Source organism: Cynoglossus semilaevis, chromosome Z (genome assembly GCF_000523025.1).
Source record: "Cynoglossus semilaevis isolate Cse_v1.0 chromosome Z, Cse_v1.0, whole genome shotgun sequence".
Classification (NCBI taxonomy): domain Eukaryota; kingdom Metazoa; phylum Chordata; class Actinopteri; order Pleuronectiformes; family Cynoglossidae; genus Cynoglossus; species Cynoglossus semilaevis.
This window is the reverse complement of record NC_024328.1, coordinates 17,761,697-17,782,607: the sequence shown is the minus strand read 5'-3', so window position 1 is coordinate 17,782,607 and position 20,911 is coordinate 17,761,697. Positions and strand designations below refer to the sequence as shown.

The window sequence follows — 20,911 nt, the reverse complement described above, 5'->3', positions numbered from 1 at the left end:
CAATTATGATTATTTTGTGTTGTTTATCGTTGTTTTTATTACTAGATTATGGTCCGGATGCTCGGTTAACGATCCCTTGAAAGTATTTCCTTTGAAATTTCACTTAAGACCAAGAAAACGGTGACATCACAAGAATAAGCTAATTTACGGCGAAGCGCTTTGAAAATAGAGAAAGTTTCGTGTTGTCGCTTTTTTTTCTTTTAGAATGTCTTTTCTGGCTCTCGGTAGAGAGCTGGTCTAGTCACGTGTTTTCTAATCTGCCATAACAGTTTCTGGAATAAACAAAACAGATGACAGCTGTGCAGGGTAGAGTTGTTAGCGCTGCTTGTCACTAGTAACAGGGTGTTGAAATCCTATTTTGACAGTTTTAGCAACGACTCGGAAACACCGAGGAGTCGCTGCTGGATACATTGTTATGATAAAAAGCGGGGTATGATAACGGCTGTAAGGCGTTAGCTTAGCTTTTAGCCTGAACAGGGCGTCTTTGGTAGACGAGTGTCTATGCTCAGTGACGGGTTTTGCTTTCGAAACCGTAACCAATGTTTACTCTAACCCATAGTGTAATCAGTGTTTACGTCGGCGACACTTCTCGACAAACCTGCCACACGTGTTTTATCCGCAACGACTGAGAGTGTTTTTTTCTGACTGTGCATTCAGTTTATCAGCTGCTTATCAAAGTGAACCACATTTTACAGTGTTGCTAATGGTGGCTTTTTGTTTACGCGTCCTACATGAGGACTGTATGTTTCCTGTTGACCGTTTCAACCGGGACACACCTCAGTCGACACTCTGTCAATGCGATCTGAGCTGTTGGGGGAAATCTGAGGTGAGCAGAGCCTAAAGATGGAGGCTGTGAGACCAAAGAAGACTAAGGCCAAGAGCAGCACCAAGTCTCAGGTGAAAAACATATTACATATATATCCACATCTATAAGTTCCTTTAACTTTAAGTAAAATTTAAATATGTTTGTCTTTCACTTCCATATTTAGGTCGTTTAACTAGCCGACAGAAAATGTCTTACCCAAATAACTTTATTTGTTTGTGTTTCTTTTGTATATGTGTTATTTCAAGTAGTACACTGTTACTACCATATAAGTATCTCTATAGGATTTTTTTGTCTGTGACTTTTGAGTGCATGTTTATCACTGTTAAAAATAAATTGTAGACCCTTTTTTGTTTTTCTGTGGATGTAGGATGTCACACAAGTAAGAAATTATATCAAATTTACTTGTGAATGGAGCATGTATCATCAGTAACTAACATTTGTCAGGATTAAGCAGAATTGATGTAGATGAACATTCTCAGAATTTTGTCTCTTTTTTGTGTTTTATTTGTTTAATTCTGATTTTCAGTCTGTCAGGAAGCCAAAGCAGGCACAGGAAGAACAACTCTCTACACTCTCTGCCTCTGTCTTTACTGACATCCCCCTCAGTCTGCCTTATGATGGACAAGAGGAGCAAAAGGACCCTGTTCAGATCACTGAGACCAGGGCACAGCTCTCACATATCTCCCCTGAGCCTTCAAAGACTTCCTTATCACAGTCTTCATCCAAATCTGTGTTAACCAATACGTCACAGTCTACTGCCAGTGTGTCAGCAGAGACATCACAAGGTACAGAACATCTGAGGGGGTCAGGAAAGAAAAATGAAGAGGATGGCAGTGCAACAGCACAGGGAAATAAACTTAGAGCTGCATCACACAACATTGAAAAGTTGGGGAAAGCACAGGAAAAAGACACACAGTCTTGGAATAAACCTTGTATTTCATCTCAGTTTGAGATGACAAATGTCGCTAGTGCCCCTGCACTTTATCCATCTCTGCCTAAACTCGAAGAGGGTCCTGTGATACAGCTTACCATGCCAAGTGTGAAAAGTAGTGCTCAAGGTCCTGCAGTGTTGGCACTACCTGAGCAGGAGTCTTCGCCTCCAGGTTCACAACGGCTGGAGTCTGTAGCTGAACTTTCCAGAAGCAAACTTTACCCAGAATTACCTAAAACAGCTCCAGAAATGCAGGTACATTTCTATTATACAGCAAGTGATAACAGTGAGTAATGTGAGGAAAACAAATTTTACAACAGCGCTTGAGTAAATTCAATAAAAATGTTATTTTATTGATTTAAGTTTAAAAGAAGGTTATAAAGATCAGATTAACAACTATGTTCAGTTTATTATCTATGATTTCTTGTAGTTTTTTGTCTGATTTTACAACAACAATCCGTAATTTCAAATTATAAAGAATAATTTCATTCACTTTGTCTTTCGCTGTCTTCAGCCCTTAACACTGGAGCAGCTCGGTGTCTGGGAGCCAGGTGGAGGTTTATCCTGGTTAGATGGTGTTGAAGTGTGTGAAGCTCAGTTTTGTGCTTTGGCACGACAAGAAAGCCATGAACTGACTGAGCTGCTGCAGAACTACTGGCGCTGCCGTAGACAGCTTACCCAGTCACACACACAGCTACACACACTGTCTTCAGACTGCAAGAGCACACAGAACCGTCTTTGGAGCTTCAGAGATGAACAGCTCACACTTCAGGTAGTGTTTTAAAACAATTCACATTTATCAAACATGGAATAAACATCTGGTAGCCTTCAGTTATTATTTGAGCACAATAATCTACATATACAAATAAATCTGAATAATTCTGCAGGTATAAAAAAAAGCGTCATTCAGGTATGTGTGTACTCATAAAGGTAAATAATTGAACTCTCGGTCCGCAGTTCACCATATGTTCATCATAAGAAATTATTTAAAATATTTTATTGTGTGAGAAATAATTTGACCACCCAACCATATAGAGCCACAAATAAGTCTTTATGCACAACCTAGTGTTCCTTTTTCCCTGTTTTGTTCTGTTGTTTGCCATTTTGATTCTGAAGATAACAAATGTATAATTTCTTGTTTGCATGATTTTATTTTATGTTGTGCTATATATGGATTTTTATTTGTCACTTTTTAGGACTCTGAATCTGTTTCTTTCAGAGCATGAACAAGTAAAGTTTTTGTTGTGTATAAAATAAATAATCAACAATCTTTTTCTGCTCTAACATCAACCTAACTGTGATTTCTCTCCACGCAGGGAGTCTGTGCAGACCAGTCCAAAGTGTGTGGGTACCATCGTTTCCAGCAGGCCGACTTCTGTCAGAGTGTTCTTGCTGAACTAAGGCGACTGTTTGAAACACGCAGTGAGCTGCTCCATCAGAAGGTGGCGCTGCATGCATACACTGCTCTGTTGTCACGGCTGCAGGTGGAGTCATATCTCTATCAACTTTTAAAAGGTATATAAATACCAGTACACAAATGCTAAGTGTATGACTGGACGTTATTAACAGGAATAAGTAAATGCCTACAGAATATATTTATTTTTACCTTCAGACTTCTCTGGCAGGCAGTCACAGCCTTGTTCTCTCCAAACTCTGAAAGAAGCCATAAGTGTTCTATTTAGCTTCACACGTAGAGTCCTGGATGACACACAGTTCCAATCAGACATCCATCACTGGCTGGAGAGATTGGTAAAGCCAATATATGTATATATACATATATATTATTTTTTTCCTCATCTTTCATTGTTTTTATGTCATAATTCTCCTGTCTACTCCACAGGTGGCTGTTCTTCTCCATGTTGGAGGATCAGGAGAACATCTTTATATTCTGTGCCACCTTCTCTGCTGTCCTGCGGAGGTTGGAAAGTGGGCTTCATCTTTTCTTCAGGTCATTTTGAACACAGAAGAAGTGTCTTCAGTTGTGCTGAATATTTGATAATTCAGCAGTTTGACCAAAAATGATTGACGTTTTCATCTTACTAAACACAGATTCAAGTTTTGGGAAACACTTTTGGAGTGGAGCATTTCATGCAAGCTTTGGCTGTTTTAATGTCACCGCCCAGGTAATTAGAGATTGGATCCTTCGAACATATTATTCTTCGTTTTATGATTCTGTTATGGGTTCTATTCGATAGGTAATGTCATGATTTTCATCGTATTTAAAATGTTGTTTTTGGCTATAAAACAGAATTTGACACACAAACTGATCGACATACAGTAAATGGCAGAGGTTCAAAAATATGTAATGTACCCAAACACCAAGCTGCTAACCAGTAACACTTTTGTTGTGAATCAGACACCGGGCAGAGTTTCTGGGCCACATGAAACCATGTGATCACCAGAGTTCTTCTGGGTCTGAACCAGGGTCTGGAAATTGGACTCTAGTGGATGAAGGTGGAGAGGAGGTAAGTGTGAAGGAGGTGAAGTTAATGATTTGTGTCCTCAAAAATGTATTAGTGTGGAAAAAATGCAGAAAACAATTCAAAACAATAATATATCTTTGCTGTTTTGCTGTTAGAACTTACACACAGGTTCATTTTGACACAAGAATCTTCTGGTTGTGATGTGAGTCATAGTTGATGGTGTTGCTGAATAGGTGCCACCCAAGGTCATTGAAATATCACTGTAGTGGCATTTGACCATAACTCTTACTGATGTGTTGCTTAGAAATGTTTTGTTTTGAAGAAACATTTCTGAAGATACTGTTTGTTTTTGTACAATTGTAAATGACTTATGTTTTGAGTATAAATGAAGTTTTTGCATCTGATATTTAATCATCTGACCTGCAAAGTGATTGTACCTACATTTTCACTATGTCATCAAATCTACCCCAGTCTAAGTGTATGCTCTCAGGAGAATACGTTAAAACAGATCTGTCCTCAAGTGTTTTTTATATTTATTTCTAAACTGCTCATACTTTTAAGACAAAGTCACACAAAAAATTGAAATGTTATTCATTTTTTACCGCATACAAATATGTTAATATATGACTTTAACTTTTCATTCTTATTTTTTGATTTATTTAATTAACACAATCCTACCTACTAACCCCTGACCTTTTGTTCTCTGTGTTTAGGACGAGGATCCAGAGAGCAGCTGGCTGCTTCTCTGTGAGGATGATCTGATCTCTTTACTGAACCAGTTTCCCTTCCAGCAGCTCTACTCCCACATGCTGGGCATCAGCAGACAAGGTAAAAAGCCCACGTTTTTGTGCTTTTTTACATTGTTTAGATCTGTTATGGTACAAACTGACAGCTGCTCTCTTTCCAGGAGTGTACGAGCCCCAGGTCTACTCCAGTCAGAAGATGATGCGTTTGTTTGCTTTTGCATCCTCCCTCATCGAAATTCTCGCTCTGGGCCTACAGACCTACAACCGAGCCAGATACAGACAACTGGTTAAACGAATCGGACACATCATAAGGTCAGTCCCACACCCCCGAAATAAGATTTTTACTCTTTGTAGGTCAAGTTACAACTTTATAATCATCAGATTGTGTTTCTAAATCCCCAGGATGACATTGTGTTATGTCAGCGATCATTGGGCCCAGTACGTGAATGGAGCTGGTGTGGCCAGATCTAGTTCTCATGTTCACACTCTGTCTTTTGACACACTGCAGCTGGAGTATGATCATCTTTTCCTCAGAGCTGTTTTACATGTTCTAAGGAACAAAAGGTGAAGGAATTGTCTCAGGATTTCCATATTTAGCTGAGACGACTCCCTCCACATAGCCTGTTGTTTATTCTCTCTCCTCCTCTCTCACAGGTTGGGTATTTGGTTGTTTATGTCTGAGATGCCTTACGGGACATTGTCCAGCTCTATGCTCTGGAAGGTACTTTATGTCATGCAGAGAGCTGAGACGGAAGAACCAGAAACACTTGGCATTGCCAGAGACCTGCAGTCCTGTATTCATACTCTCAGAGGTACCAGTCTACAGACCAAAGTTTAAACTACATTGTTTTTCTAAACCATGTTATGTCAGTAACCACACAGTTTTATTCCTAATGTTGTTACTCCCTCTGTCACAGACCCACAGCACCAGAAGAGGTTTGAACAGTGGCTGTGTGAGGTGAACAGCTCTGATGGCATCTCCCTCCTCACTGCCCTGGCACACATGGCCACGCCGACTCAGCACACAGACCCTGTGTTCATCACTACCATAACACTATTGATCTATCAGGTAAGGAGAAAACAAGGTGTTTTTGTTCAAATTTAATGGGTTCTCCCAATGCGATTACTCCCCAATCCAGGCAGAAGTAAGTTAATCATTTACTTGAAATTGACTGGTAAATAAATGTGAGTGTGAATAGTTGGCTGTATTTATATTTAACTCTATGTGGACTGGATGGCTGCTGAGATTGGAATTAGCAACCTTGCACCTCTGAAAAGGTTTAATCAGTGGCTGAGAAATGAATGAATGACTGAGCTAAAGTACCCAAGGCACCGGTTGTTTCACTTACTGCAGTCAGTTTGTAGATATGAGAGACCGAAACTATTAGCGCTGTATACACATACATGTCTTATTGCCTGGAATTAGTTGAATTTGTCTTTAAATAAAAATATGTTTAGAAGAGACACTTAAATAAATGTGAAAAGGTGTAAAATGCCACAATACAGGCAAAATAAGTTGTATTTCCTTCTAACTGATTCCGAATTTTGATCAAACACTAAACTGAATTCAACATTAATAACATACTTAAATATGTTAGAATTATTTTAATAAATACTGCCAAACACTGAGACAAAATTTAAAAAGTAAATGTATTGGCATAATATTAAAATACAATTATTTCCCTGCTGTCCTGACTAATGAAGTAATGTTACCTTTAACATGTTTTTTCCTGCTCTCCTTAGGTGTCCTATGTCAGCATGTCCACCAGAGAAATATACTCTAAGGTGGGGAGGGAGTTACTTGCTGCCATAGCTACAGCCCACCCCTATGTAGTTTCTGTGCTCCTGAATCGACTAAGAGAGACCATACAAACTGTAGGAATGGTTAGTATTATTGTTGTAAATCCCATTATAAAATAAACTACCTGTAGTTTAAAGTACTTTTGTTATTAGAAAAACATTTTATTGTCCAATCAGGGAGTCATGATTGTTTTGTTTTTTTCTGTTAGGTGGCTCTGTACTTGTGTAAAGAGCTGCCTCTGAGTCTGTGGAAGCCACAGTCAGAGGAAATCTGTCTAATCGGAGCCTGGCTGCTCCAGTACCCTCTGTCTGCAGTGGAGAACCGACTGGCCTGTGTTATTCTAGAGGGACTGAACTGGGGCTACACACAGGTAATCACAGAAGTAGCGAAATGAGCAGAAGGGAATGTGTATTTTCATGTCAGTTTATGATTAAGTATCTGTGTGTCGATTTGCACTCACAATTAATTTTAATGAATCCATGAACTAAAAAATGTTAAGCTGCTTCTTTTGGCTTTTCATCCCAGTATTCTTGGTATGTAGCAATGCCCTAAATTTTTTTGTTTATTTGTTGGACCGACACAAACAAGTAGATGTTACATTTTGGTTCTGTTTTTTAATTTCAGTCAAAATTACTACTTTATCACAGTTGATGACTAATAAAGTATTTATTGAGTCGTCATAACATGTTATTTAAAGTTATATTTATGTATCTTACGTGAAACTAGTAAATGATTGGTATCCCATACTTCAGATAAATCTTTCTACTAATTTGCATTATTAGGTAATAAAACATTGCATTATTTGCATGGTAAATATGTTTGTATAATCATAAGTCATCTGGTTCTCAAAAATTATAATAAAATGTAATTTGATATATGCATAAACTCTTTAAGTGTACTGTTCTTAAATGAACTTAAATGTAAGACCCATTGAGCAGACTGATCAGTCAACTCCAGTAATCACATTAGCTCAACCAAAAGCAGTAAAGTACAAGTGTGAAAACACTACATCTCTTTATTTTTGTAGAATGGCTCCTTGGCCCTGCCTTCGTCTCTACACAGTGAAGTGGCTCTGCTGGTGGCTGAAGCCTATCAGAAATACCTCACTGACAAAACCTACAGTGGCCTCATATCAGAGGGAATAAAACAGGTCACACAACTGCACATGAACAGTTTGTACTACAATGTGACTCAGTTTTGGAAGCGTAGAACAACACCACTTCCTGTTTCTTCCCTCAGGTATCCTATCTTGCCAGTCTCCTTCGTTTGGGTGTCTCTCCTGAAGCCTCCTTCAGTCAGTGGGCGTGGCAGCTGCTGCTTCGACTAAAGCTCCATGGAAATTCTCAGAGACCTAAAGGAGCCTGGTTCGTTCCTGCTTTGGCTTCCAACCCACCTCCAGAGCTGACACACACTCCCAGCATGCACTCTGTCCTCAGAGCTGTAAAAGCGGGCATCCCAATAGGCTCTTACCTTTCAATTGCAATGACATCAGTAGGACACAGGTCTGTATTCAGATGTGGGTTTAGCATTTACAGAGTATTTTCCTGGTGCACATGAAACAAGTCCTATGTCATTTTTTATTTTGTTTGGTTTATAGCCTGGAAAAGTTCTGCACTGATGGAATCGTCTTGTTAAAGAGTCTGATCCAATCTCACCATCTAAAAGCTGCTGTGCATCTTTTAGACAATGTGTTGCCACCGACTTACCCTCTCAGTTATTACCTGCTCAACAACCCTCAGTAAGAAAACAATAAAACCAGCTGTGGATGTTTATTTTTAAAAAGTAAGACATTAACGATGACAAACACATAAATGTATCGCCATCTGTCTGTTGTTGGCAGGTTTGTCAGTTGTGTGCAGCTGTTCTTGCAGTATGACAGTGTCTGTCCTCAAGGTGTAACACAGCAGGTCACCCACCGGGTGGCACCACTCCTGACAGGAACAACCTATGGAGACAATGTCCGACTCCTAAACAGTGTCATACAGGTGTGTCACCATGGTTGTTTATAATACATTCTTACGTCAGGCCTTCTGTCATTATTTGATATTCTGTCAAATTTCAAAAGAAATGTGGAAGATTACAATTTTAGTTACTACCAAGATGAGCTTTTACTCCTGTTACCACCAGTTGCTCTTTCTTTTTTTACGCTTACGTTTTTGTTACTTTATTTTCAGAGCCATATCATAGAAAGTTCCCAGCCAAGTCGTGTCGGAGCAGCAGCAGTGTTGGAGTTTTGGGTGGGAATTCTGACTCAACAGAACTTGTGGTACAGAGACAAAACAGTTTTATTTCTCATGGATCAGATTTGCTGCACTGCCTTTACATATCACCAGGAGGAATGTGTGCAGAAACTCCTGTACCAACTGCATAAGGTGAGGTTTGCATATTTAAGTTTTTTTTCCAGTCTCGTAGCTTTTCTGTAAATGATGTAATATAATAAGGAGTTAATATGACAGTGTCATGAGTTTAAAGTCCCACAAAAAGGGAATTAAGCATTAATAAGGCTCAGTAACTGAATTCACCAAATTTAGCTATACAGTGGTCCCTCGTTTATCGCGGTAGATAGGTTCCAAGGCCTGCCACGAGAACTGAATTTCCGCGAAGTAGTGACACCATATTTATGCGCAGTAAAATGATGATGAGGAAGGTGATGATGACTTTTACTGCGCAGCCGATGATTGATTTTACGTCTCTTCAGAAGGTTCCATGATTTCCGAAGGTGTATCCGTAGTAGTAGCAGGAACTGGCTCTTTTTTGCGAGGCTGCCAAACATTGTGATTAACTATTGCTTCCACTGCTTCATTTTCCAGTTGAAGAGTAGCTTGTAGACAGTCGTGACGTTGTCGATTTTGTTGCAAAATTGGATCGATTGAACCATATCGTCATCCCATTCCTGTGATATCTCTTGCAGATCCAAATCCGGGATACAATATATTTTATATACACAGTTTTAAAAAGTCCTGAATCTGCAAAAGATGAATCGCGAAATAGCGAGGGACTACTGTAATTCAAATAATCTTAAGCAAAAAAACAACTGTGAGAGCCTAAGGTTGTATTATTGTTGAAAAATGTTCATTGTGATAATGCTCTTATTTTTTATTTATTGACACAGAATGCCCTGGGTTACCATGGGAACCAGGGTCTACTCTCCTCTCTGGTTGGCTGGATCTCTGGAAATGTCACACCTTCCTTTGTAGATAGCCAATCACTGAATGAAGAGGCAAGTGAATCAAAATACTGTTTTAACATAATTCCTGTTTTACCAGTGCATCAGCACAGATCTAATTTTTCTGTCTGTCTTTGTAGATTTGGTTTGCTTGGCTGGTGTTAAACATGGAGGGTGTGTTTGAGGAGGACTCTCAGCTGAGACGCTGTGTTGAACTTGAACTGCTGTCTGAGCCAAATATGTCCCCAGAACAAGCCCTGAAGGTGAATGAATATGCACATTTACACACCATTTTGCAATTTCAGGTATTATAAGAGAGCAGTGTTTTGACATAGTTTCTCTGTCTGAAACAGAAAGCGCAGCAAAGGCTAAAGTTGCCAGTAGCTCCATCTCTTCAGCGGCTGCAGGTATATCGCTGGGCATGTCAAGCTTTAGCCACACCCCCTGATCACCCGCTTCTTCCTCTGGTCTGGCAGAAGTTCCTGCAGCTCTACCTGAGACAGCCTGGGCCTGAGTATGGGTAAGATGCTCACAGAACCATCACTAAAATTGTCACCTGAATTCCGGAAAATGGGAACAATTTATGTGGTCGGCCTTTTAAAACTGGATGTTCACCAGAGTGGTCTGTTTATGAATGTCGCCCACTAGGCTTGCTGCAGGCGGATGTATAGGGCGCAGGTTTTTCCAGACTTCATCTCAGGCCACTTTACTCAAAGATCTGAGACACAGGATACAGGAGGTGTCAGATTTTCACCACGCTGCCAGCCAGGCCCTCAGAGTGCCCCTACCAAACACCCCCTCATCAGAAAGTAGAAGTGATGAAACTTCTGACAATCCTCGCCTGTACCTCACCTCTCCACAACTACACACAGAAATGGTCAGGTAGGTCTGTGATGTGTAGTGTTTAGGTTTTAAGGTACTTCTTCCTGTTCCTGATGGCAGTTGGAACCAGACAGCAGTTTGTTTGCATGTTTCCTAATGACAGATGATTGGTTGTCTGCAGGTTGTTTGGTGTGTTTGCTCTGTGGCTGGATGATGAGACGCTGCAGAAACAGGAAGTTTACCTTCCATCTCTTCCTCCACAATATGAACCACACAGACTGGCACAAGTTATGCAGCGACATCAGGTGAGTCTTTGTTGTTGTGCTTTTTTTTATTATTAAATGGTACATAAACTCCCATTGGGGAGAGATTGGGTATACATTGTCACTTGTGCTGCCATGCTCTGCTGCAGGAACTGTGGGTAGAATATTTGGACCATGAACGTTTGCAGTATGATGAAAAGGAAGTTTTGTCTCTGTGGGAGAAGGTGCAGAGTGAGCCAGTCTTTCTACAGACTCCAAACCCTGGCTTCACTGATTACACCAACCCAAACAATGGTAAAAAAAACAATAAAAAACAAATTTTAACTTACTTCAGCTTGCAAAGGCTTTTGTTTTTTCTGTGGTTTTAGTCAATTTCCGATGTGTTGTGTGTGCAGCAAAGAAGCGTATCCTATCAAATCTGGAGAAGCATCCGACTCCTTGTCCACCTCCAGAGCTGCAGCAGTACAAAGCACCTGTGGCAGACATTCCAACAAACTGCTTCACTGATTCTAAAGCGGCTACTGAGCTGCTACAACAGGACCTCAGTATCCTACAGGACCAAGCACGGTACATGGACAGCACACATTAATGAAAATATACCACATGCACATAGAGGAATAATTATATTACTTATGTGTACTGTATGTGCAGTCTATTATAAGTTATATGCAAAACCACATACTGACAAAGGGAAAAACTTTGCTTTGTTGTTTAGGGTTGCAGTCGCACGTGAAGCCCAGCAGGTGGCAATGGAGCAGGAACTCTTGGAGAGTCTTCCTCTACTGTATAAAAACAAATCAGAGCAGGTCACAATGGATTTAGAGTGTAAAGGGAAGGGAGGGCAGCCGTGCCAGGGACCTGCACACATGACTGTCACGGTACTAATTCTTAGGCTGCATATGGTTCACCTTATAATATTTAGATCTGTGAAGTCTGCTGGCTGTGGTTTGTTATTTAATGTCTGTCTTTCACTACATTCACAGTGTGAGCGTGTCCAGAGACAGGAGGCCATGCAGACTCAGATCACGTCAGTGCGCAGAGACATCAAAAAACTCCAAACAGATTCCATGGCTGCTCCTCCTCAAACCCTGGCCCAGGCTGCAGTCCACACTGAAAACTTTATTACGTGAGTATAAAATTTTTAAAAACAAATGAAAATTCAACAAGGTTTAACATACGTAAGGCTATATGTGGAATATGTGGAAGAAAATAAGTTTAATATTAAAATTCAACATGGACTTTACTTTTGTGTCCAGGGCCCTGGTGAACATGTGCAAGGCCCAAAAATCTCCCGCAGTGCAACATGTGGGCGTCTCCGCCTTCTACCAGGTGGTTTCCTTTGTGTGTGAGGACACACTGCGACATCCGTCCACACGCCAGTACCTCTCGTCTTGTGTTGAGATTCTGGGACAGGTGAGAATACACAGTTGATCTTCATATGTCTGAAAATAATGATTTTTTTAAATTATCAATTAACATTGATTTTCTGGTGAGTATGAAATCACAAATAAGTTCTACATGTAGATAAATGTTGGTCTGTGTTTAATATATTTGGATTGTCACCCATAATGTCAGCAGTAAAGAAGCAGGTTTCTACATGATTCCAGTTGTGTTTCCATCGCAGGTGTTTATCCAGGGAAATGCAGAGGAGTGTGGTCGTGTCTTGAAGACCATCCTGGAGCAGCGGCGTCTTTGTCCTCTGATATCTCCTTTCTTCACTCCTAATTCTGCTCCAAAACAGCTTGTCTCTCTCTACCAAGATGTGGTGTCATCATTGCATCTCGACAGTGCTGATGTCATTTTCATGCTTCTCACAAAGGTCACTTTAAAAAAATGTATCACAATAAAAAATATTTTACTGTACTGTCCAGGTGAGCTCAGTTACACCAAACTACTTTTCACCTTTTTTCTTCTTGCAGTTTGATTTGCCTCAGTGGCTGAATGAAGCCCAGCCCATATTTTCAGAGAGAACCCGTTTGCTGGAGTTGGTCCACGGAGCTCTGTGTGTCTGCGGCCGAGACCCTGACCCTGACTTTCTCACACCTTTTCACCTCTTTACCAAACACTGGACATCGCTGTTACGCCACCATTTCCCCGACCACTACAGTGACTGTCTGCGTCTCCTCATGACCAGTAAGTGTGAATCTGTGCATACATGCTAGTTTCAAAAAACAATTACAAAAGCCAATAATGTAAACACATGCTGTGGACAAGTGTTGAAGAAGAAAAAAAACATGCAGCATACCATTACTGTCACATTAAACAGCATTCTTGTGATGCCTCTCATGTGACTTGTTGTCTTTCAAAGCACACGGTTGAAGAGTCTTCTCAGTCCATTTTCAAGTGAAATACATTCATCCTCTTTAGCAAATTCCTCCCACTCATTTCCCCACCAACAAAAGACTTGAGTATGTAATTTATGTCATTAGAGTGAGCAGAACAATGCATTCAATCTGCACAGCTGTCTACATAATAGTGACTCATTTATCACCATTCACCATCACAGCCACAGAAATTAAATCAGTGATATGAAACAAATCTGTATTTTATAAGATGTTTATATACCAGAATAAAGATACTATATATATATATTAGATATATATATATATATATATATAGTATATTCTAAGTATCTAATAATTGTAACTGTTTTATATGTTCTTGAACAAACTGAAGTCATTTTTATTGCCACCAGGTTCATCAAATCAGTTACTGAGTCCTGAATGTTGGAAGGTGACTCTTCGAGTTCTGGGCTGTTTACCTCCAACCTGTAGCACAAAGAGTAAAACCGAATTAACCCTTGGCTCAACTGAATCTCCTGGACGAGCTGTTGCAGCCCAAAGTTCTCCCTTCAGATCTTCCATTAGCCTCTCACCCCAGCAGGTACCAAAAGCTGACCACCTGTAGGAATAACACGTTTTACTTAAATCATCATAACTAAACCAGAAACACTATTTTATTGGTTCTAAACAGATGGATGAGACTGTTAACTGGCTGAGCGAATATTTTCTGCGGAGTCGTCTCAGTAAGCAGGACCTCCGCAGCTTTGGCCTCTTCTCTGCCTGGACTCCCTACGTCAGTGAGGTTGTTTCCCTCTGGGATCATTTGGTCACATCACTCATCAATGTGCAGCTCAGCAGCTGTGCTAGAGAACCAGTGGGAAGCAGCAAAACAATCAAAGGTAACCAACTAAATGTCAGCAAACGACAGAAGTAGTTTTCCCTTGTAGGGAAGTCGAAACCTTCAGTTTTGAGTCTGTTCCTTTATGGTGAGTTGTTATAATATGAAGGCCAAATCTCTGGGGTTTTTTTTCTTCTGCAGTTCTGCAGGAGCTGTACTGTACGATTGTGAAGTTATTTAAACCTTGGATTTTTCCTGTGGACACAGATGAGGGAGGGTAAGTGTTGCACAACCTGGACCCACATATCAGTTTGGACAGATCAGAAGTGTTGTGAGAAAGGCAGATGTGAAGCAGATGTTAGCTCAGATGAAAGAGGCTCCAGAAATCAAAGAATCAAGTTTGATTTTTGTAACATGTAGTCATAGTTTCTTCTACAGGTGAAGAGGAAATGTTCTTGCCTGTGTAGATGTTATGTTAGTGGCCAATTGTGTTAGCATGTTAATATGTGAAATGCATTTCAGTGTTTCACACTAGCTCAAATATATTCCCTCATTTTTCCTCTGTCTTTACAAAGAGTCTGTACTTGTATTTAGTGACACAAATACGTAAGTAGATGTTTCCATGTTATTCCATGGAAGAAATAAAACGTTTTCTAAAGATTTAACAGGCAAAATACTACAATATCTTGTATAATATTCATGTTAAAAGGACTCTACATTAGAAATTAGTTGTTCCCGTATATAAAGTTAGGCTTATGATGCAGTCGCAGAGTTGGTGACTGTATGTACAATGACAGTTAAGTTGTTCTTCTGATTCTTATCATTCTTAGAAGTCTGAAGTGTTACCCTTGGCTGGAAACTGATGCGACAGCAGCAGCGCCTCTGGTTGGACTGTATACTCAGCTGACTGACAGCCTGCATCACAAATTCAGAGGTTGGTCCACAGAAAGTGATGAGTATCTTTACACCAGCAGGTTAAAATCAGTTATCCTCCTTGTTGTTGTTGTGTGTGCTGCTACATCAACAGATCGTTTGCTGCCTAGTCAAAGAGGAGCGTTGTGGTTGTGTATGATGCAGTACTGCCAGAGCTGCACCTCGCCACGCACGCCCGAATACCTTCTCTACCTTTACCACACTCAGTTCCGGAGCCTGCCCTGGAGATTCCTGCACCCTGACACTCAGCTCATGGAGCAGCTCTTCAGTGTAAGAAACCAATGACTTCTGACCTTTTGAGCCCTGTTCTAAATCTGCAGGACACAAGGGACTTTGTTCATGTTAATGTGAGACCTCAGTCCTCAGCTCTGGCCGCTATTATTAGAATAGCTTGATGTAATTAAAGTCCGAAGACCAAGCTGTTAGAAATACAACACATGTGGGTCTGTCTGTTCAGACCTATGAAAAGACTACTCTGTTCAAACTCATTGAAATACATTTTTTAACAATTTTAACCAAACTTTTATGAAAATCATTCAAAATAATTGAGGCTTTGGAACATGTTTCTTGTCACTATAATTTTTGTAAGATTGTAACCTAAGGTAATTTTTTTTTTGCTTGTTCATACACTTTATTCTGCCCTCAGGTGGAGAGAGGAAGTCCCAAGAGCTGCTTCCTGTTTATGGGTGGAGTGTTATGTGAAGTGAACTGGGTCAGTGTTATGAGTGACAGCTTACAGACACCTTCAGCATCTGCTGCATATCCTGCTCTGGGCACCCAGAAGGACTCCCACACCATGCTTGTCTATCTGCTCTACATGTTGGTCTTTCTGGCCAAGGAGGAGCAGCTCCTCAGTCAACAGGTGACCTTCATAGTGTTACTTTTCGATTAATCTGAGAAATGATTTTGATCTACTTTGTCTTCTATTACTTTTGTTACTTCCGTAATTCTTCCTCTGTGTTTACTTCCACTAATTACTTCTTCCATAGTCTCATTCTCCTTTTCATCCACAGGAATCTCCTTTGCTTAGTCTGTTGGTGCAGTCCACCTCTCTGCCCTGGCATCAACTGGACCTCTCCTCATACCAAGGCATTCTGGGATATGTCGGCACCCACTACACTCCATCTTTGCTACTCAGCACAGATTCTGCCCCTCAGCTGCTGCTAAAATTGTTGCGTGGTGGTGCAGGGCTTCAGCTCAGTTCTAATGAAGACCCTCACATGGTGAGCGACAAATCACCCTTTAATATTATTACAGTACTTTGGTGTATATTGGCTAAAGGGTTTTTCAATGAGCTTTTTTTTTTCTTTTTTTTTTCTTCTCAATGAATTTCTATGAGTTGTTATTTAGTAGCTACGTCCTCAAAGTAACTCAAGAGTTCTTCTTATCTTAACCTTCCTCTAAACACATTCTGGGTTTGTGTGGAAAATACTGTAGACTGGTATTTATTAATGTTGGTAATTAATAAATGGCCTTTAAACTGGACCAAAACCCCAAATTAAAATAAAATCACTCCCAAGGATGATGCTTTTCCACCGTGTCTCAGAATGTTGAGTGTTTTCTTGTGTATGTGTATTTATTATGTATTTTAGGGTTAGGGTTAGGGTTAGTATTTTAGTTTGTCTGCAACATCCCACCTCTAGAATTCAGGATAAAACTCTAGCATTAGTCTCACGAAGAGCTGATGTAAGTGTTTTGCAAAGTTTAACCAGGCAGTAATGTTTTCTTTTTTGGAAAACATATTGTTTTTCTGTTAGAAAATTATATAGATAGATTTCTTAGATTTTTAGAATAGATTTCTTGTAAAAGCTGACATCGTTCACCTCCAGTCTGATTTTACTGCCCAGTGTTTGATTATTTGGCCTAGCTTTAAAAGTCTGTGATTTGTGGTTATAGACAGAAAACAGATTAACACATGTGAATGTTTTCCATGTGTGGTATTAACACATTTTCCTCTGTGTGTCAGGAGGAGACACTGAAGGCAGGGGCGTACGTCTGCTGGTGTGTGCAGTCCTTAGTGACTCTGGAGCAGGGAGGAGGAATCAGCCTCAGCAGTCTGGAGTCTCAGCTGGAGACACTTTTGGAGAATATTGTCACATTCAACCCCCCAGGTTAGATATGACTCTCTCTGTTACACATAGTTGACATTGACAACTAAATGTTGCTGTAACTGCTGTTCTCTAGCATTGCACCATGCTCCTATAATAACAAAATAAAAATGTTTCCTCCACAGAGACAGGTTTGGAGCAGCGACACATGGCCTTGTGCCGTCTCTTCAGCGACACTCTGGCTTTGTTGAACAGAGTTGGCATCTCGTCCGGCGAAGCTCTTGCTGCTCGTGTTATCACCTGGCTGGACAAGAAGGGGAGGGGCTTTCCCATTCTGCCTCTACTCACAGCCTGCACTCGTTGCCTGGCATCAGTACGACACATGACTCGCATCATGGAGGCGTGCATCACAGCCTACTTTAACCACGGTATGGATGGATACCATTTGTGTGGTTGATTTTGGAGGTTTTCTGCTGCCATGTTATATCACAGTTGATTGGTTGATATAGTCTGGCTCTGTACAAGCTCTGTTTCAACTTTCAACTTGGCAATTTAACACTGTGCCCAAACTGGAGTTGTCATGAAGTTCCTTGCAAACTGACACATTTATAAGAATTTTCATTTGTGTGCTTGCTGACACCGAGTACCGATACCGATACTCTAATTTAGCTTTCTTCTTTTTCTTTTGGCTTTGTGCTTTGGCTTTTTTTCAGGGGTTGCCACAGCGATTCATTGATTTCAATCTCTCCCTGTTCTCTGTATCCTCTACTCTGAAAAATTCTTGCACACATACGTACCTCCAAACAGTGACATTGTTGACTTTTTAAAATAAAATGCCTAGAAGAAAAGTAAGACGGTGAACTAGTACACTAGGAAAACATAACACTGGCCAACCAGTGCAGCTGGTTGTAGTGAAAAGCTGTTATGAAGTATTAGATTGCAGGATCAGCAAGTCTTTAAAAGAATCTCCTCTTCTTTTTTTTTTTTGTAAAACATTCTTCAGGTCGTCTGGTCAGAATTATCAATCATAACACTGCAGCAGACATACAGACACTAAAGTAGATAATCCTTTAGTTCTAAATATTTAATCAATGAAAGCAAAATTGAATATTTTAATTATTGTAAAGTTTAAAGTCTTTTTAAATTGAATTTTGCAAATGAAAGAAAAGTGATGTTTCATAAAGAATGATAAAATTCTGTTTTTATACAATTCTGTTTGCGCTAAATAAAATTTCCAAAATTGTTTAATTAATTGTTTGTTGTGATTGTGTTAAGTGCTTATCGATGCAATGATAGGATTGTGTCACAAACTAACTAACACATCAACACCATGCTTTAAATAATATCCTTCATTCTATCTTAAAAATTGAATGTTTACAGTCTATGAAAATATGATCTTCTTTTTAAAATAACTTGTGTGATATCAGGATCTCCTCACTCTCCCTCCTCTGTGTTTACTGTTCAGCTGAGGAGGAGTCTGTTGGTTGGGGTCCAGTGTTGGCATCTCTGCAGGTGCCTGAACTCACAGTGGATGACTTCATCTCCGAGAGCCAATCTGGAGGCAGCTTCCTGACACTCTATGCCTTCATTTTACAACGCCTCAACAGTGAATACACAGCAGCCAATGAGAGGAGGACGCTGTCTCTGATTAACACATGGACCAGTCAGGTTTCTCCCAGGTTTGAGAACCCACCCACACAAATTAACCCTTCATGCTGTTTTGTTTTGGGTTTTTCTTTTCGTAATTGCTAACAACCGTCTTTGCTGCGATGTGTCTCCTTTGTGCAGTGGTCCATGTGATGAAGCTAAGCTCTTACTCTGGTGGCACAAATCTCTGAACCTGTCAGTGGAGCAACTCCAGCCCCAAGCAGGCCTCAGTGAAGTGTCAGGAGTCATCATGAATCTGATGAAGCTGCAGACCAGGCTCCTCCAGCTGGGAGAAGAACGAGTCAACTCTGGGCTGCTGGCCGCAATAGGCCTGGGAAAGAGATCTCCTGTTTCAAATCAGTAGGTTTACCTGCATTTTATCAGTAATTAAAAAATAAAGTGAACAGGTTCATGTAGTGTTAGACTTTTTACAACTATCCCTGGTAACCTGGTTTGAAGGGGAAAGAGCTAGAACATGTTTTGTATGTGCAGAAAGGGAAGAGAGGCAGGAAATGGTAGTAACTTAAACAAAACCTACATACAGCTGTGTAATACATATAGTTAAATATTTGTCTGGTGTAATTAATATAAAGAATGTCATTTTAGAAATAATAATTACCAACCAGTAACTACTAGCACTTTAACAATGCTCTTTATTATACCAACCGTGTTTTATGTGCTTCTGTGTATTGGATCTGCCCAGGTCATGGTTTACTTCAGGCTTAGTTATTTATAAATGAAGCTGTTACAGTGTACAGCTGTACTTTACCCAATTAGCAGCTAGATGTCCGCAGGGCAGTAGTGCTCTCCTCCAGGATCACCATGTATTGGTAAAAAAAAACAGTATAAAGTCACTGAGGGAGGAAGAAGAGGGAATAAAAACACTGACAACATGTTAGCTGACCTGCAACTACTGCTGTTTCCCCCACTTTACTGTTGTAAAGATTCAGGGTCTTGGTTCGAAGTCTGGCAACCTTCCTCTCAGTCCAGGTGCAATCAGAAACCGAGGTTCGACTTCAGCCCACCACTGAGCTGCAGCTCTCTGTGAAAGCCCAACAAGTATGAAATACAAAGACAAAATGATTGTGTTTTATTCTTCCTTTGTGTGTAATCAACCATTCCAACTAACGTCTCTGCTATGTTCTATTTTTCTCTTAATTAAGGCCTTAGGGACTTTAGAGACCCTGCCTAGCAACAAGCATTACGCAGAGTTTCAGAACCCTGTGAAAAAGGTTGTCCAGTTCATCCGTTCCCCAGGACACTGCCTTAAAGACGCACCACGATTTTTGTCCCTGCTTGCCAACCTCCTGTATCCTGACCTAAGATATCTGAACATTATCCGTTAACTGAACCTGACCTGCAGCACATGCTGCAGGCTGAGGGGATGTAAGCTCCCTGTGGAAAATACGCTGACCATAACAGTCTGCTGACTACAGATGAACCCTCCCGGAGCACAAGAGTTTCCAAGTAGTTGCACTTTTACTGAGTTACTTTTAAAAATTCTTAGAAAGAAAAAGAAGACTTTTCATCAAAGCTGGTTATGCCTTTATAAAAAGTAATGATATTAATGACCATAATCTTCTGCCCAATGAACAATGAAGCATTGCCGATCGAATTAGAAGGGTAAGAAATGATGTGTTAAATGAAATGCTAAACTGTGATACACATATCTTTCCTGTCATGCGTTATTCCTCTGTTGCTTTTTTTTTTTTTTTTAAGTGCCAGATTTTTCTCAAATCTGTCAATTCTGTCGACAATTTCAGTGATACATCTATTTATCCTGGTATAATCATTGGATCAGGGCTCAACTCTGGTGTCTGTGTGTTAATTTGACATCTGTCTATGAATCAAATGGGTAAGAAGTCAAAGGACGCATTTAACATGAAGGAACTGGAGTATAGAAGGGCAGAAGGTGACGTCAATATCCGACCTGAGGATTTGCTGTTAATTCTAAGTCAAAATCACACTTTGACCTGAAATTTCCCACCCTTTGGTACTGTAAATTTACAGAAAAAACAATCGCTGCCTCCACAAAGTGATCATGATAATTACACATCTGCCAGTATTACTTTAATGTCCAATTATGATGCTTTGCTCATGTCTGCCAAAGAGATAGTTTTATTTGTTTAGCTTCATAAACCATGACCATGACCACTGGTTGTGTCGTTCCTGTCTGTTTACACTT

General features: G+C 40.2%; 1 protein-coding gene across 1 annotated transcript; it reads left to right on the top strand.

Moving 5' to 3' along the window:
- The first annotated feature begins 843 nt into the window (after window positions 1-843).
- epg5 (ectopic P-granules autophagy protein 5 homolog (C. elegans)) lies at window positions 844-20,880 on the top strand. Its single transcript, XM_008336712.3, has 45 exons — window positions 844-897; window positions 1,353-2,012; window positions 2,272-2,529; window positions 3,074-3,272; window positions 3,370-3,506; window positions 3,598-3,705; window positions 3,807-3,880; window positions 4,114-4,222; window positions 4,894-5,008; window positions 5,088-5,238; window positions 5,329-5,490; window positions 5,581-5,738; window positions 5,844-5,995; window positions 6,670-6,810; window positions 6,936-7,097; window positions 7,755-7,877; window positions 7,967-8,229; window positions 8,325-8,465; window positions 8,568-8,712; window positions 8,902-9,099; window positions 9,840-9,947; window positions 10,034-10,156; window positions 10,247-10,413; window positions 10,542-10,775; window positions 10,897-11,020; window positions 11,128-11,272; window positions 11,374-11,545; window positions 11,694-11,856; window positions 11,962-12,104; window positions 12,235-12,391; window positions 12,603-12,797; window positions 12,898-13,111; window positions 13,674-13,861; window positions 13,952-14,159; window positions 14,300-14,375; window positions 14,929-15,032; window positions 15,126-15,301; window positions 15,678-15,893; window positions 16,045-16,254; window positions 16,998-17,142; window positions 17,265-17,507; window positions 18,545-18,758; window positions 18,868-19,086; window positions 19,671-19,785; window positions 19,890-20,880. The coding sequence occupies exons 1-45, from the start codon at window positions 844-846 to the stop codon at window positions 20,070-20,072; spliced, it is 7,752 nt and encodes a 2,583-aa protein (XP_008334934.1). The 3' UTR covers window positions 20,073-20,880.
- Window positions 20,881-20,911: the final 31 nt, after the last annotated feature.

Bases quoted from the DNA above. Each gene is read 5' to 3' on its own strand.
- epg5 (XM_008336712.3), top strand. From the start codon at position 844: ATGGAGGCTGTGAGACCAAAGAAGACTAAGGCCAAGAGCAGCACCAAG. The intron at 5,239-5,328 runs GTCAGTCCCACA...CTAAATCCCCAG, and splicing joins CGAATCGGACACATCATAAG to GATGACATTGTGTTATGTCA. The intron at 15,033-15,125 runs GTTGGTCCACAG...CTACATCAACAG, and splicing joins CCTGCATCACAAATTCAGAG to ATCGTTTGCTGCCTAGTCAA.